Raw genomic sequence first — 15,669 nt, 5'->3', positions numbered from 1 at the left:
CTGAGGTCAAGATGACAGTGATGCTACATTATTGTCAGAGTCATATACACTGCATTTTAATACTTTTTAAATTTATATTAAAAAAATAATTTGAAAATTAATCTCACAATTATATAACTTGAATTAAATCTTCATTCAATCTTCAGATTATGAAGGCAAAAAACTTATGGACGGAGTAATTCATCATAGAAGGCAAGAAATATTGCGTGGTAACACATTTTGCAAATATTTAAAGTTGTCTATAAATATTTATATTAACAATATTATCTTTGTTATCAATTTGACAACTAGCATAAATATGGATCTGTCTTCCTGGTTTTCCTGTGAACACCTTTTCTCAGTTTCCTTGTATTGTACAAACAGACCACAGCTCCGAACAGAGTTGTTTTCAGGTTATATCATTTTATCATATTTGCATTAGGACAACTTTATGTTGAAAGGGCAAGGAAGAAGGTGAGGAGTATTCTTGCAGATACCCACGTAGAAGGCGACGTTCTCAGGACCTTGCACAACGTTCCCTAAAAGTTCTCTAAAGGTGATGAAAATTCTGAACCTTTACAGAACATTCAGACCGTTCCCAAAACGTCCTCTTTTGGTAATGAAAGTGCTGTAGTTCAAGGTTCCTTTTAGGGGACGTTCCATTTTGGTTATTTTATGGTCAAAAAAGAATGTTACAAAGAGGACATTTGGGACATAAGAATGTTCCCACATGGTCCATGTTGATCATTTAATAACATTAGGATTAGGGGGTAGGATTTTAGGGGGACGTTCTATTTTGGTTATTTTATGGTCATGCAAGAACGTTACAAAGAGGACATTTAGGAAGTTAACAGAACGTCCTATAGTAATAGTCCCCTAAAGATTCCCAGAACGTCCTGAATGTTCCCTGAAGGTCCACCAAATAACGTTCCCCAAACCTTAAAAGAACTCCACATCGTGACCGTCTCTGAACGTTCTGAGAATGTTACTAGGTGACAGGTTATCCTCGCTAGAAATTTTACTTTCCCAGAACACGAGAACATCGTTTTCTACATGGGCAGTGTCTTGCTCTATTTCCAGCAAAATGGCAACTTTGGTCCTCTTTTTTTGTACAACATCACTACTGGCATTTATGAACAACAGCAGCACAAATATCTGACATTATCATGATTAATACATTGATTGTTATTAATACATCCCTGCAACATTTCAGCTGAAAATTATTTATAGATAATAAATTATTTATAGATACTATCAATAATTATTTATTTTTTATTAAAATAATTGATTAAATTATTTATAGATAATAAATTATTTATAGATACTAGATTACTAGATTCTTTTCATTTCCTATCTAACTATGTAAATTTATGCTGACACATAATTAAATAACGTTTTGTAAAAAAAAAAAGAAAAGTGTATTCAGTTGGCTATCATGATTATCATTCGAGCTTCAGAATCTCTGTCAAGGGAACATAATGAGCATCAATGCTCCTGGTTTTCACAGTGCAAATTTGTGGGACTTTTAGCGAGTGAATGTTTCAGTTTTTTGCAAAAAAAATAAATAAAATTTGCAAAGAGTTTTGCGATTGAGACAGTTGCCAATCACAACTTAAATAAATGAATAAAAATGTGAATTTATTGCAAACATTATTTTGAGTTCAGTTGGCATAATAATGTTGATCATTAACTTAAAGAGTTAGTTCACCCAAAAATTAAATTGTTGTCATTATAGGCCTACTCACCCTCATGTCTTTCCAAACCTGTGAGACCTTTGTTCATCTTCAGAACACAAATTAAGATATTTTTGATGAAATCCATGAGTTAAATGAAAAAAAAATTATATATATATATATATATATATATATTTTTTTTTTTTTTTTTGTTTTGTTTTTTTTTTAATCCAAAATAGAAAGCAGTGAAATGCCCACATTTAAGGTCCAGAAAAGTATAAAAAACATAGTTAAAATATTCAACTTGACTGCAGTCGTTCAACCCTATTTTTTATAAAAACAAAAATATTGACTTTATTTAACAAATTTGTCTCTGCCCTGTCAGTTTCAGGTGACGCAGTGAACGCAGTCCAGCACTTCCGGCTCAGTATTGGCCAGCTCCTGCGTCAGCACCACATGCATGCGTCCTGCTGTTCATGTAAACAGCACATTTTGTTTTTGTGCACAAAAATATTCTCGTTGCTTCATAACATTAAGGTTGGACCACCACAGTCACGTCAACTATTTTAACAATGTTTTTACTACTTTTCTGGACCTTGAATGTGGCCATTTTGTTGCTTTCTATTGAGGATAAAAAAACCTCTTGGATTTCAACAAAAATAACTTAACATGTGTTCCGAAGATGAACGAAGGTCTTACGGGTGTGGAATGACGTGAGAGTGAGTATTTGATGAGATTTTCAGAAATTTCATTTTTGGGTGAACTAACCCTTTAACTCAATAATGTGTGTAACTAAACTCAAATTTTATTTCTTTAAAGATTAAACTGTAGTAACTTGGGAAGTGGATTTTAATGTCAGTCATGTTCATGTAGCATATAGTGAGAAATAATATTAATAGAAATAGAAAAAAAAGAAGAAGAAAAATAGTTTTCCTAAGTTGATTTGTGTCAGGCCCATTTGTAATATAATGCTACAATTATTAAAAAGCTACATATTAGCCTACATATTACATGCAGTCAATGAACTGGCTAGTAGTGTCTCTGAGGTCAAGATGACAGTGATGCTACATTATTGTCAGAGTCATATACACTGCATTTTAATACTTATTAAATTTATATAAAAAATAATTTGAAAATTAATCTCACAATTATATAACTTAAATTAAATCTTCATTCAATCTTCAGATGATGAAGGCAAAAAACTTATTGGACGGAGTAATTAATCATAGAAGGCAAGAAATATTGCGTGGTAACACATTTTGCAAATATTTAAAGATGTCTATAAATATTTATATTAACAATATTATCTTTGTTATCAATTTGACAACTAGCATAAATATGGATATCTTCCTGGTTTTCCTGTGAACACCTTTTCTCAGTTTCCTTGTATTGTACAAACAGACCACATCTCCGAACAGAGTTGTTTTCAGGTTATATCATTTTATCATATTTGCATTAGGACAACTTTATGTTGAAAGGGCAAGGAAGAAGGTGAGGAGTATTCTTGCAGATACCCACGTAGAAGGCGACGTTCTCAGGACCTTTTGCACAACGTTCCCTAAAAGTTCTCTAAAGGTGATGAAAATTCTGAACCTTTACAGAACATTCAGACCGTTCCCAAAACGTCCTCTTTTACAAAAGAACGTTACAAAGAGGACATTTAGGAAGTTAACAGAACGTCCTATAGTAATAGTCCCCTAAACATTCCCAGAACATCCTGAATGTTCCCTGAAGGTCCACCAAATAACGTTCCCCAAACCTTAAAAGAACTCCACATTGTGACCGTCTCTGAATGTTCTGGGAACGTTACTAGGTGACAGGTTACCCCGCTAGAAATTTTACGTTCCCAGAACATTTTCAGAATGTCCACTGGTATTAAGGACGTTGTCTGGTAATGTTCCCAGATTGCGGGAATGTTTCTTTATTTAAAGGCTGCAGTAACTGTGTAGTTGTTGATGCAGTGATACAGTAGTTACATTAGCTCATGCGTGTGCTGTTGTCAGCTAATTACTTCCTGCAAGAGTTTCTTTGTTTTTTGTAAGACATTTAAGAAAAAATAGTTTTTGTTTGACAAGCCACTCTTTTAGTCATTTTAGCTCTAATTATCATTTAAAATGTTTGACAAGGTCAGCAGGGACGTTCTGAGAATATATCCAAATAAAGTATGGTTTCCTACACGTTCAGAGAATGTCTTGAATGTTCTGTGAAGGTCCACCAAATAACGTCCCCCAAACCTTAAAAGAACTCCACATCGTGACCATCTGTGAACATACTGGGACATACTAGGCAACATCCTTAACACCAGTGGGAACATTCTGAGAATGTTCTGGGAACATAAAATTTCTAGCGGGGTAGTCACCTTGCTGCAGCATCAGTGAAATACTGTAATGTCAAATAGCCTACTGTATGTGGAGGTGACAATGTAAAATGTAGCTGAACTTTAGCTTCTTAAATTTTGCTAATTTTGCTTAGATTAAAGATAACTTAGGCCTGGTTTCACAGACAGTTTAACACAGACAATTTAAGTAGCTTTTATAAATGTGCCTTAGACAAAACAATGACATATTTAGATATGTCAGTGCAAGTTGCTTCCAGTTAAAACAGCTCAAACATGCATATTTTTACAACAATTGGGGGATACAGAAAAAAAGTTACAATTTATGTATTAAAAAAATTCTATAAGATGTGATGGGTTTTTTTTTTTTATTATTGGAGGAGCTTTTTATAAGTGAATATTTTACAGTTAGGATTAAATTGAAGGTATTTTGCTTTGTGAATTTTACGTTCCCAGAACGTTCTCAGAACGTCCCCACTGGTTTTAAGGACGTTGCCTTGTAACGTTCCCAGAACGTTCAGAGATGGTCACGATGTGGAGTTCTTTTAAGGTTTGGGGGACGTTATTTGGTGGACCTCCAGGGAATATTCAGGATGTTCTGGGAATGTTTAGGGGACTATTACTATAGGACGTTCTGTTAACTTCCCAAATGTACTCTTTGTAACTTTCTTGTGCAACCATATATATATATATATATATATATATAAAATAGAATGTCCCCGTGAAGTCATATCAGGAATGTTATTAAATGACCAACAGAGGGCCATGTGGGAATATTCTGTCAACTTTCCAAATGTCCTCTTTGTTAGGGAACTTTTAGGAAATGTTGTGCAAGGTCACGAGATCATCGTTTTCTACGTGGGCAGAAAGTGTGCTCTAGTGCTCTATTTCCAGCAAAATGGCAACTTTGGTCCTCTTTTTTGTACAACATCACTACTGGCATTTATGAACAACAGCAGCACAAATATCTGACATTATCATGATTAATACATTGATTGTTATTAATACATCCCTGCAACATTTCAGCTGTAAATTATTTATAGGTAATAAATTATTTATAGATACTATAAATAATTATTATTATTTTTTAAAATAAATAATTTATTAAATTATTTATAGATAATAAATTATTTATAGATACTAGATTACTAGATTCTTTTCATTTCCTATCTAACTATGTACATTTATGCTGACACATAATTAAATAACGTTTTGTAAAAAAAATAAAAATAAATAAATAAATTGATTATCTTGATTATCTTTCGAGCTTCAGAATTTCTGTCAAGGGAACATAATGAGCATCAATGCTCCTGGTTTTCACAGTGCAAATTTGTGGGACTTTTAGCGAGTGAACGTTTCAGTTTTTTGCAAAATTTCAAATCACAACTTAAATAAATGCATAAAAATTTGAATTTATTGCAAACATTTGTTGAGTTCAGTTGGCATAATAATGTTGATCATTAACTTAAAGGGTTAGTTCACCCAAAAATTAAATTGTTGTCATTATAGGCCTACTCACCCTCATGTCTTTCCAAACCTGTGAGACCTTTGTTCATCTTCAGAACACAAATTAAGATATTTTTGATGAAATCCATGAGTTTTTTAAAAAAATATATATTTTATCCGAAATAGAAAGCAGTGAAATGCCCACATTTAAGGTCCAGAAAAGTATAAAAAACATAGTTAAAATATTCAACTTGACTGCAGTCAATGATGCGACTGCGGTGGCGACAATATTCTTTCTTCTGTTGAACATAAATAAAAAAAACATTTGAAAAATGTTTGTAACCAAACCGTTTTGATGCCCGTTGACTTCAGTTGTATGGATGAGAAAAAAACAACAAAACAAGATATTTCTAAGAATATCTTCTTTTACGTTCAACAGAAGAAAATCATATTTGAAATGACATGAGGGTGAGTAAATGACAGGATTTTCATTTTTAGGTAAAAAATACCTTTAAGATACATGTTAAAGTATGACCCATAAAAGCACAAGTCAAAGACACTGGAAGGAAAGCCTACAACCTTAGCCGAAAAAAGCATAAAAACAGCTTAGTCTAAAAAAGTTGGTATGCAGAGAAGGAGACTAGAGGCTGTTTTTTTTTTTTTATGAATGTCAGTGGAGGAGAGGCTTCACTACTACACTAAATGCTCTTGTGAGGAAATAGCTTGTTTAATGAATCGACTGTTTGTGCTAATTCTTAACATTTTTTACATTAAACAATACATTTGTTGGGAACTGTAGATTTTATTATGAGAAAAAATATATTTTATAAGAGATGGCAGAGTAGGGAATGTTGCGACAGGTACAGGACTCATTTACGGAAAATGTGTAGCATTATTTAATAGGCATTGTGTAACATTGTTAATTGTAATGACTATGACTACCATATGTGCCTATGCAATGCTTTTTAATGAATAAAGAGAAAATGAATATTATAAATATTGTATTATATTGTATGTTTAATGAGAAAAACGGCTATGTTTTAACAAACAATTTAGACTTGAATTGTAATGATTTATGACTGTTGTGAATGCCTAATGAAGGTAAACAAAATATAATTATTTAAAAAAATGAAAAATGTATTCTTTATGGTTTCCAGATTTCAATTAAATTACAATTACATTTTAGTGACTAGTATCACTGCTATGTATGTCGAATAAAACATTTTTTTAATGAACAAATTCAAATTTAATCTTAAATATAGTTTTATGCATACTGTGGTGACCAGTAATCTGCAGCTAATAGAGCAATTTGCACATTTTTTCTGCTCAGTAAAGCACATTCCACAAACATTTCAGTCCTACAGTATGTTTACTAATGATATTACACCAAATATAGAACATTAATTTACAAGACGAATGCGCTAAACTGTGCATTGTAAAAGGTAACTGATGAGTCATAAACTGATGACGTAACTTATTACCTTCTAGGTCTAGAATGGACTATATGCACGGGTTACTTCCTGGTTGTCGTTAATCCAGCTCGGGCACTTCCGGTGAACTGTTAGCCGTTCATTCTGTAGTCGTTGTACATCGACACAAAACCATCTATGGTTGACTTTTTAATGTTGTATTTATATTTTAATGCAGTTATTACATTTACCTAATTTGCCAATAAACCAGTTTTATTGATTGCAATAAAGACGAAGCTATTGGGACTGTTTAAAAATGCCGTGTCTGTAATTAGACACACACACACTTTTTCCCCAGCACTTTAAATGTTATTTTTAATGCGATGACCACAAATATAATTTGTTCATCCTTCTGAGATTGTTCCCATTGTAAAACCGAACATTTAAAAATGTAGGAAATTTAACATTTGAGAAAAAACACTTATTTAAAAATAAAAAAGACAGTAATTAGCACTTTAACCAGCAGGTGGCGGCAAAGTAGCATTTATTTGCGCACATATCAGCCATTTCCTCTAAACGTTTTTCACTTCGTTTTTGACTAAATATTAAAGGCAGGGTAGGCAAAAAAATGTATAAAAAACTTTTTTTCAAAATTTGTTTAAACTTTATTTATATATCAATACATAATTAAAATGTAAGTACTCTGAAAAAGAAAGTATAAAAATCGAGTGTCTGTAGACCTCTCACGACTGTTTTAAAGACAGCTCATTATTTCCATTCACTCCACCCCCTCCCTTCTGGGCTCCTTCCAAAGCCACGCCCCCAAAACGCATGAACGTGTGACTCCGACCACTGAGCTGGAAGACGCATTATTTACCTGAGACGAGCGGAGAGGAAGGAGCACAGTGCATGTAGTGACATCATGTCAGAATCACATGTAATAAAAATAACTTTAAAATTATGAAGATAAACAAACAAGATGTATTTTAGTACTCACTATCAAGCTAGCATATTGATATTGGTAAAGTTTAAAATATATATTTTTTGATTCGCTAACGAGCTAGTTATCTATAAGGCAAAGCTAAAAACAGGTTGCATGATACACGTTTTTCCATTACCATCATTTACACTGTGATGAAGATGAATTTCGTGTAAGATTCATAACATATACGTTGTTCTACAGATCAACAGAGTAACATACACTCAAATATCAACTCACAACTGCATTGCAGACACAAAATAATAACACACACATACAACAAAGTGTGTACGACACACACAGATACAAGATAAAGACATCAGTAAACATAGGTAGAGAATATAAAAACAAAACAAAGGCGAAAAAAACGTGCAGGTAAACTTGCAGGTGAACATGGTAAAAGACTTAGACAGAGGGTAAAATTATGCACAATTCAACACTATAGCTATCATTATTTATCGTCTCTACTACGGCTCGCTAAGTAATGTTATGTTAGCTATATTACGCAGCTACGTGTGCTAATGACACATGCTTCATGAAAAAATAAACAAAAAAATATGTATGATCAAAATACAAAAAGAAAGATTTACCTGTCCAGCAGAAATAAAGCCATCAAGGAGTCACTTTTCAGCCCCTTGAGTTCCCTCAGTTCTCGCCATCGCTGGAAAGCCACGCCGATATTAACTCGCGTTTTATTTCTTTGTTTATCCAAAGACTTTTTGTTCATTGCCTTTTCTTGTACTGTTACTGTCTTCCTTTTTTTGCCTGGTTTGCCTTCACTAACTGCATAGGCCGATACTGTGAATTTAGCTTGCTGTTTCTCTGCCATTGTTTTGGTATTCCTAGGATCCGTGCCTCTTGGATTCCCCAAATCAAACGTGCGCGCGCAAGTGGGCAGGTCATGTGTGGCAAAAGGGTGGTTGCCATGGTTGCGAGAGAGTGACAGCCGCCTAAGCCAATCCTATGTTTCGTCCCGGATGGAAATAATGAGCTGTGTTTAATACAGATTAAACGGTCTAGAGTCACTCGATTTTTATACTCTTTTTACCAGAGTTCTTACATTTTAATTATGCATGTATATATATAGAAAGTTTAAACAAATTTGGAACAAAATTTCTTACCTACCCTGCCTTTAAACATTATAAAATAACTAGGTTTGAAAAAACATTTTGTCAATGTGATGTATGAAATACTCACAAAATCCTATGAAAAACAATAACTTTTATTGTGAATTAATTACACAGAAAGCGAGCACCGCGCTCTCCCTTTGTAATCACAGCAGATGTCAGTAAGTGCAGCGCAAGATCAATGATTTCAGCACACTTGTGAAAACACACATTTTATTCAATTAATCTAACTAAAGTGCACAATAAATATTTAATTTTTGAAGCTTTTTTTCACATAAAAGTGTGAAAACTAATGGTCGAATTGAATTTAGTCGAGGAGGAACAATTAGGTACGTCTTTATTTATTTATTTTCTAAGCTGTCTTACGTTTGAATAACTAATTTAAGTGACTATATTCTGATTATAAACTAAGTATTACACTACTGATGCTCAACACACCAGCAAATGACATCTCACCGGAAGTTATCGAGCTGGCTTATATTAATGCGGAAGTTCTAAAGAACGCTCCGTGCATATAGTCCATTGCCACTATCCAGAACTACAACTCAAGTTGGAGCGACTTAATTTTTTTTGGAGTAATTACCTTTGTAATTTGTGTTTGTTACAGATTAAATTCCTTAGTATATGTTCTTCAAACTCAGTATAGTTTTTTGGATGAAAATAATTTCATTAAAAGTTGTCATAACTCAAAAATATTAACGCAATCTGCATTAACTGTTTTGTTGAGCCAAGCCAACATATTATTTTATGGAGCTGATTGAGACACACACATGGCCTACATACACTGGCGGAATTGTGAGGTTGTTGAACGATATATTTAGTTAACCTAACATTTACATTTCTACAGGCTCATCTTACCCCATTCTCCAATATTTGGATTTATTTCACATGTACAAAATATTTACATATCAAATATCATCCTCATGACACCTGACATTAAGTAAAGTATAAAAGAAGGGCTCTTTCTGGAACTTCACAATATCTTCCTCTGAGATTCTAAAGGCAACAACCAAACCAGGTAAGTTTCTGGATGAACCTACTTAAAAGAATTTCTAAAGTGTCTTTGTTCTTTCTCTTTAAAATACATTGAGAATCCACAGTGTGCAGTATATGAGTGCAAATATTTAACTTTTCCTACTTATTAATTTTTAGGTTCATTTCAGGTTCACCATGGCAATGCTGAGAAGTCTAATGCTTCTTTTCCTTATCGTCTCCATGGGGAATGCAGAAGGTAAAAAAAAAAAAACATTTAATTGTAAAAACCTTTGCTATTCCATTTTTAAAGCATTTTGAAAATGTGCAATATTCCATTTTTCTAATATTTGCATGATTAATGAGAGATTTACAGTGTCAAAGTACACATCACTTAGGCACATAATCAGACAAACATAAGCTATATAAAATAATAAAAAATAGAAACATTTTTTTTTTTTCTTTGCTGTGAACATTACAAAAGCCCTAACATTTATGTACTGGATGCAGTTGATTTAATCATTAAATGCCCAGCTGGATGGACAAATTTTGGACTCCGATGCTTCAAATTCTTCTCTCAGACGGTTAACTGGGTCACAGCAGAGGTAATGTGTTAGTTACAACAAGGTGATTTGGTCTTTAACTACAAATAAATAAATAAATAAGGTACAATGTACTTATTTTGATCCTGTATTGTAAAATACTACGGGTAAGGTTAGGAACAGTTTTGGTGGTAGATTTAAGGTTGAAGGTTAAGTTGTAAAGGAAGGTCAACAGTGTAATCATCGATCTAATTATAGAAATGAATTAAAGCTGTAATTACATGCACATATTTTTTAAATATAAGTACAATGTAAAAGCATGTATGTGAACAATAATTTAATTGAATCAAATGATATTAAAGACACAGATTATTTTTAAAGCTTTCTTTTCTGCAAATAAATAATACAGAAAATAGATACTGAGGAAATAATTGATCAGAGCAGACTTTGTTTGAAAGAGACTAAAATGTTGTTTAAAAAGTCACTTATGCTTTATGCTAAAAAGATTATATTTTGTATTGACAATAAAAAATCTGTCTTTTTAGAGAAACTGCCAAAGTCTTGATGCGCATCTCGCATCTGTGCATAATAAACTGGAAAATGAATTTCTGCTGAGTCTGTTGCCATCTTCTACCGCACATATTTGGGTTGGTGCTCATGATGGTGAAGTAGTAAGTTAAATTGTGTCCTAAAGAGACCTTTTTGTTTGTCTAGATTGACATTTCTGCTTTAAACAGTAATTGCAAAGTTTCTAATGAAGATGGTTTAAAGCTGAACTTAATTAGCTGTACAGTGTGCTCTTATAATCACTGTCTTTGCTCTTTAGGAAGGACAGTGGGTGTGGAGTGATGGAACTGTGTTTGACTATACCAACTGGTGCTCTACAGAACCTAACAGTGCCGGTGTTGAGAACTGTCTGGAGATCAACTGGACCTGTAAGAATGCAGTCTGATTTTTGAATACTTCCAATTATAATCTACAATACTATAATTTCAGATTATAAAATAACATGAAATGGCTCATTTGGATTTCACAAAGTGCCGTAGGTTGATCATTCTATTTTATTTTGATTCTAACACCACTATAATGATCAGATGAACTTATTTTTTTTTTCTATCCTACAGCTAACCGTTGCTGGAACGATCTACCCTGTTCATACCCAGGCATAAGCTACGTTTGTGTTATAGACCTGTGAGATCATATGCAGTTATGCTGCTCCACAGTTACGTTGATTGTAAACTTTCTGATCTTACCTTTACCATAAAAATGTTATTCTGAAATGAAACTTCATTTTAATCTAAGCTTTAATCTCTTTTCAATACCTTCTCTGAAACACTCCTCTAATAAATAAAAGCATTGATACAGCAAATCATGTGTGTTGTTGAGTTAAATAAAATTCATGCATACAAATATGAACATATTATGTTGCAAGGTTTGAGGATATGGTTATTATAAAGGAATTAAATGATGTCATCACCATGGGGGTTTAAGCAAACTGCACAAAGCTGCTTCATCACTGACAAACACTACAAGTCATTTGCACATTTGTTTCCTAATAGATTGTAAAGGCAAATATCGACCTCATCCAGCGCTCTTTTTGTTTTCTGTCTTTTAAAGTATCCCATTGCTTTTTTGCATTGAGAAACCTCTGCAATGATTGAGTGAACTGTATGAACAAATCTGAATCACCAACATTTTCAGCTCAAGCCCCAGTAAAAAAAGTCTAGTGACGTCCCTTGTGCAGAGTAGGCTCCAAATCACCACTTGGGAATTAATTTTAAGAGCAATAAGAGTGTAGTAAAATAAATACAAGAATAAATAAATAAATTATAGAATGACGCAGATGTTAACAACGCAAAGATGGATGGATGAAAAGAGGCACTTGTTTAGGTGCCCCAAAGCAAAAAAGTAGTGATGAAAATGTGAAAAGGATGGAAAAAATTACCTTGCAAGTTGGAAATTTCAAAATCACAATAAACAGAATACCCACGTAGAAGGTGATGTTCTCGTGTCCTTGCGCAACGTTCCCTAAAAGTTCTCTAAAGGTGATTCTGAACCTTTACAGAACATTCGGGACGTTCCTAAAACGTCCTCTTTTGGTAATGAAATTGCTGCAGTTTAAGGTTCCTTATATGACTTTAGGAGGACATTCCATTTTGGTTATTTTATGGTCAAAAAAGAACGTTACAAAGAGGACATTTGGGACATTAACAGAATGTTCCCGGACAGTCCTCTGTTGATCATTTAATAACGTACCCGATATGAGTTAAGGGGGACGTTCTATTTTGGTTATTTTATGCTCATGCGAGAACATTACAAAGAGGGCATTTGGGAAGTTATCAGAACGTCCTATAGTAATAGTCCCCTAAACATTCCCATAACGTCCTGAATGTTACCTGAAGGTCCACCAAATAACGTTCTCCAAACCTTAAAAGAACTCCACATCGTGACCGTTTCTGAACGTTCTGGAAACGTTACTAGATTTTCCCGGTAGAAATTTTACGTTGCCAGAACATTCTACACCCACTGGTGTTAAGTTCTTTACAGGTATTTCCTGGAATATTATTTTGAAACCTTTTCTTTAAAATGCAAATCTCTTGCAATAAATCATTAACAGCACATGCATGAGCTAATGTAACTGCTGTATCAATGCATCAACAACTACACAGTTACTGCAGCCGTTAAATAAAGCAACATGCAGCAGAAAGACAGTGTTTCTGGATCATCACTGACTGAAGCACAGGATCTACTCTCCAGCACAATGGTAACCTCACAAAACTCGGATAACAGAAACAGAACATTAAACACTAACAGATCTCTCTAGATCTCTGCATCTTCACTTATTACAAACCACTCTAACTTTATTTCTTTCATACAAATATTATTAATGTTTGTGTTGATGTTTTATAAAAATTTATAAATGTCACCATTACAGAGGTAATGTGACCCTTGGGCTCCTGACCCTTGATGTTTTAACTTTTCTTTTTCTCCAGTTGTTGTAACTGTGTTTTTCTAAAGCACGTTTGTTATAAAAAAATTGTGAGAAAAGAATCTGATCAAATGGATGTGGTTGCTCATTGTTGATGAACTATATAACAGACTATAATAATACTATAATAACATTGAAAATTAAATTAACTTATTTATATACAAACACTTAAATTACACTCAATGATGTTTTTATTATAAATAAAGTTTAGAATTACATAATCATATTTCTACTCCAATTCATATATATAAACATTTAAATCGTGGCTGGCATAACTGATTTATTCAAACATGCATTAAATATTGAAAAACATTAAATATTATAATGAATATGTAACGGTGCATAGTTATATTTATCAGAATGTTGCTTTCTAGAGTACACTTTTCTAGCTGACCAATGAGTTTATGGTCACTGAATATGTTTTCTGAGGTAAATGTGACGTTACGTGACATTGTTTACAAGCTGTTTTACTGACGTCTTTCCGAGGTTGAAACACTGATTGAGCGATTACTCGAGACATGATACAGATTTAGGTATATTGTGCTGTATATTTTAACATACCTTCAGATGTTTAGTCGTGTTTATTTCGCGCTGTAACTGGTATTAAAGCGGAGGAGAGGATGTTCAAATGCGCTCCTGCTGCCACTTCTCTTTAACTGAGGCGTTACAGTGATCTGTCACGCCACATTAAACAGCACCAAAACGGTATTTATTTTTTGAATCTCATAATAATATGGACATCATTTAAAATCTGAGACTTTGCTTCATATCAAAAGTAACAAAGCACCAAGATTATTGCTATTCATTGGATGGGAGGCGCTACATAGGCTATTCTGTTCATTCATAAACTGTAAACAGACTAGACTAATCGATTCTTGGTATTTAAGAATCGATATCGGTTCATAAAAATGAGAATCGATTAAAATCGAGAAATCGATATTTTTTACCCAGCCCTAGTAAATACTATAGTGTTTTTGAACCACACTATAGTAAATTACTTGAATTCATTTTTTGTGGTAATTCTATAGATGAAACCTAACAGAACAACAATAGTAAACAAAATACTCAATATAGGGTATTATACTAATATACACTACAGTTTACTGTAGTAAAAACTATAGTATACTAGGCTACAGTAGCTAGCCTACATGTAGTCTACTACAATATGAAAGATAATAAGCAAAAGAAATGTCTAATTTCATTCTCTTTATCTTCATTATCTTACGTTAAGGGAAAACCAGCTGAACTTCTGCAGAGCAATGTGATTCGCGCTGCGCTGTTTTATTTGGACAGCACCGCTCTGGTGAGTGTATTATTTGTGAAAAGATGACTAATCTTCAATCAGCTTCAACACGTGCGGTTTTCCTTTTTATTCTATCATTTCTTTGCATACACTGCATCACATCCTATTCACCCACTGCCCCCTAGTGCCTATATGCAGGCAGCAGGAACTATATAACACATCAGAATTACAAATCTATATTCAACAACTTGAATTACATTCTCCTTCTTTGAAAGCTTGACATACTATGTCATTGAACAAAATATTGTAGCTGTGCAAATCCTTAAGGTATAGCATACCGATGCAACAATCAGTATACAGAAGAACAAAAATATAACAACAATGGTAGGGACAATACAATTTTTTTTTCTTTTATTCTTTTTTTTCAGGGATCCGCCTACACCCTTTACAATTATAGATCAAGGACGACTGTGGTTTCACTTCACATCCTGGGGTGCGTTTCCCAAAGCGAACTATGGTCGCAAGTTCCGTTGTTACCAATAGAGTTCAATGGGACTTAATGCCATGTCCATAATTTATAGCAGAAATTCTAGCATTAATTCAATCTCAAACAGATTCATTTAAAGAACTTATTACTCCACCACCTGCGTGACGTCATTCACCAACGTGGTTGAACGACAAGTTTGCGACAATACGGTTTCGGGAACTAGCTAGTTGATTTGTGCAATGATGCATCGTACTACGGTAGTTCAGCAGTGTTTTAAATCTTTGTTCGGGAAACGTACCCCTGATCTGGTGACATAATGTGGAGCAACAGAATCAGTGTTATCGTGTCTGTCTGCTTTGGTTGGTCCATGGGTACTGTATGCAGAGTGCTTGAAGAGATTTCGGGCCTGGCAGTAGTCTTATCTTGCAAAAGGTGATGATGATTCCTGCGGAAGACTTGGCCTCCTGCAGTACATACATGGTAAGACC

General features: G+C 33.7%; 1 protein-coding gene across 2 annotated transcripts; it reads left to right on the top strand.

Moving 5' to 3' along the window:
• The first annotated feature begins 9,879 nt into the window (after window positions 1-9,879).
• On the top strand, window positions 9,880-11,843 carry LOC125269526 (ladderlectin-like). Of its 2 annotated transcripts, none has more exons than XM_048192413.1 (6): window positions 9,880-9,966; window positions 10,101-10,179; window positions 10,431-10,525; window positions 11,008-11,133; window positions 11,289-11,397; window positions 11,587-11,843. In XM_048192413.1, exons 2-6 carry the CDS (start codon window positions 10,119-10,121, stop codon window positions 11,655-11,657), a joined length of 462 nt encoding a protein of 153 aa, XP_048048370.1. In that variant the 5' UTR covers window positions 9,880-9,966; window positions 10,101-10,118; the 3' UTR covers window positions 11,658-11,843. The 2 variants fall into 2 exon arrangements, with proteins under 2 accessions (XP_048048370.1, XP_048048371.1); XM_048192414.1 differs by having other exon boundaries at window positions 9,928-9,966; window positions 10,112-10,179.
• The last annotated feature ends 3,826 nt before the right edge of the window (window positions 11,844-15,669 follow it).

This window comes from Megalobrama amblycephala, linkage group LG6 (genome assembly GCF_018812025.1).
Source record: "Megalobrama amblycephala isolate DHTTF-2021 linkage group LG6, ASM1881202v1, whole genome shotgun sequence".
NCBI lineage: Eukaryota > Metazoa > Chordata > Actinopteri > Cypriniformes > Xenocyprididae > Megalobrama > Megalobrama amblycephala.
This window is presented reverse-complemented; position numbering and strand designations above follow the sequence as displayed.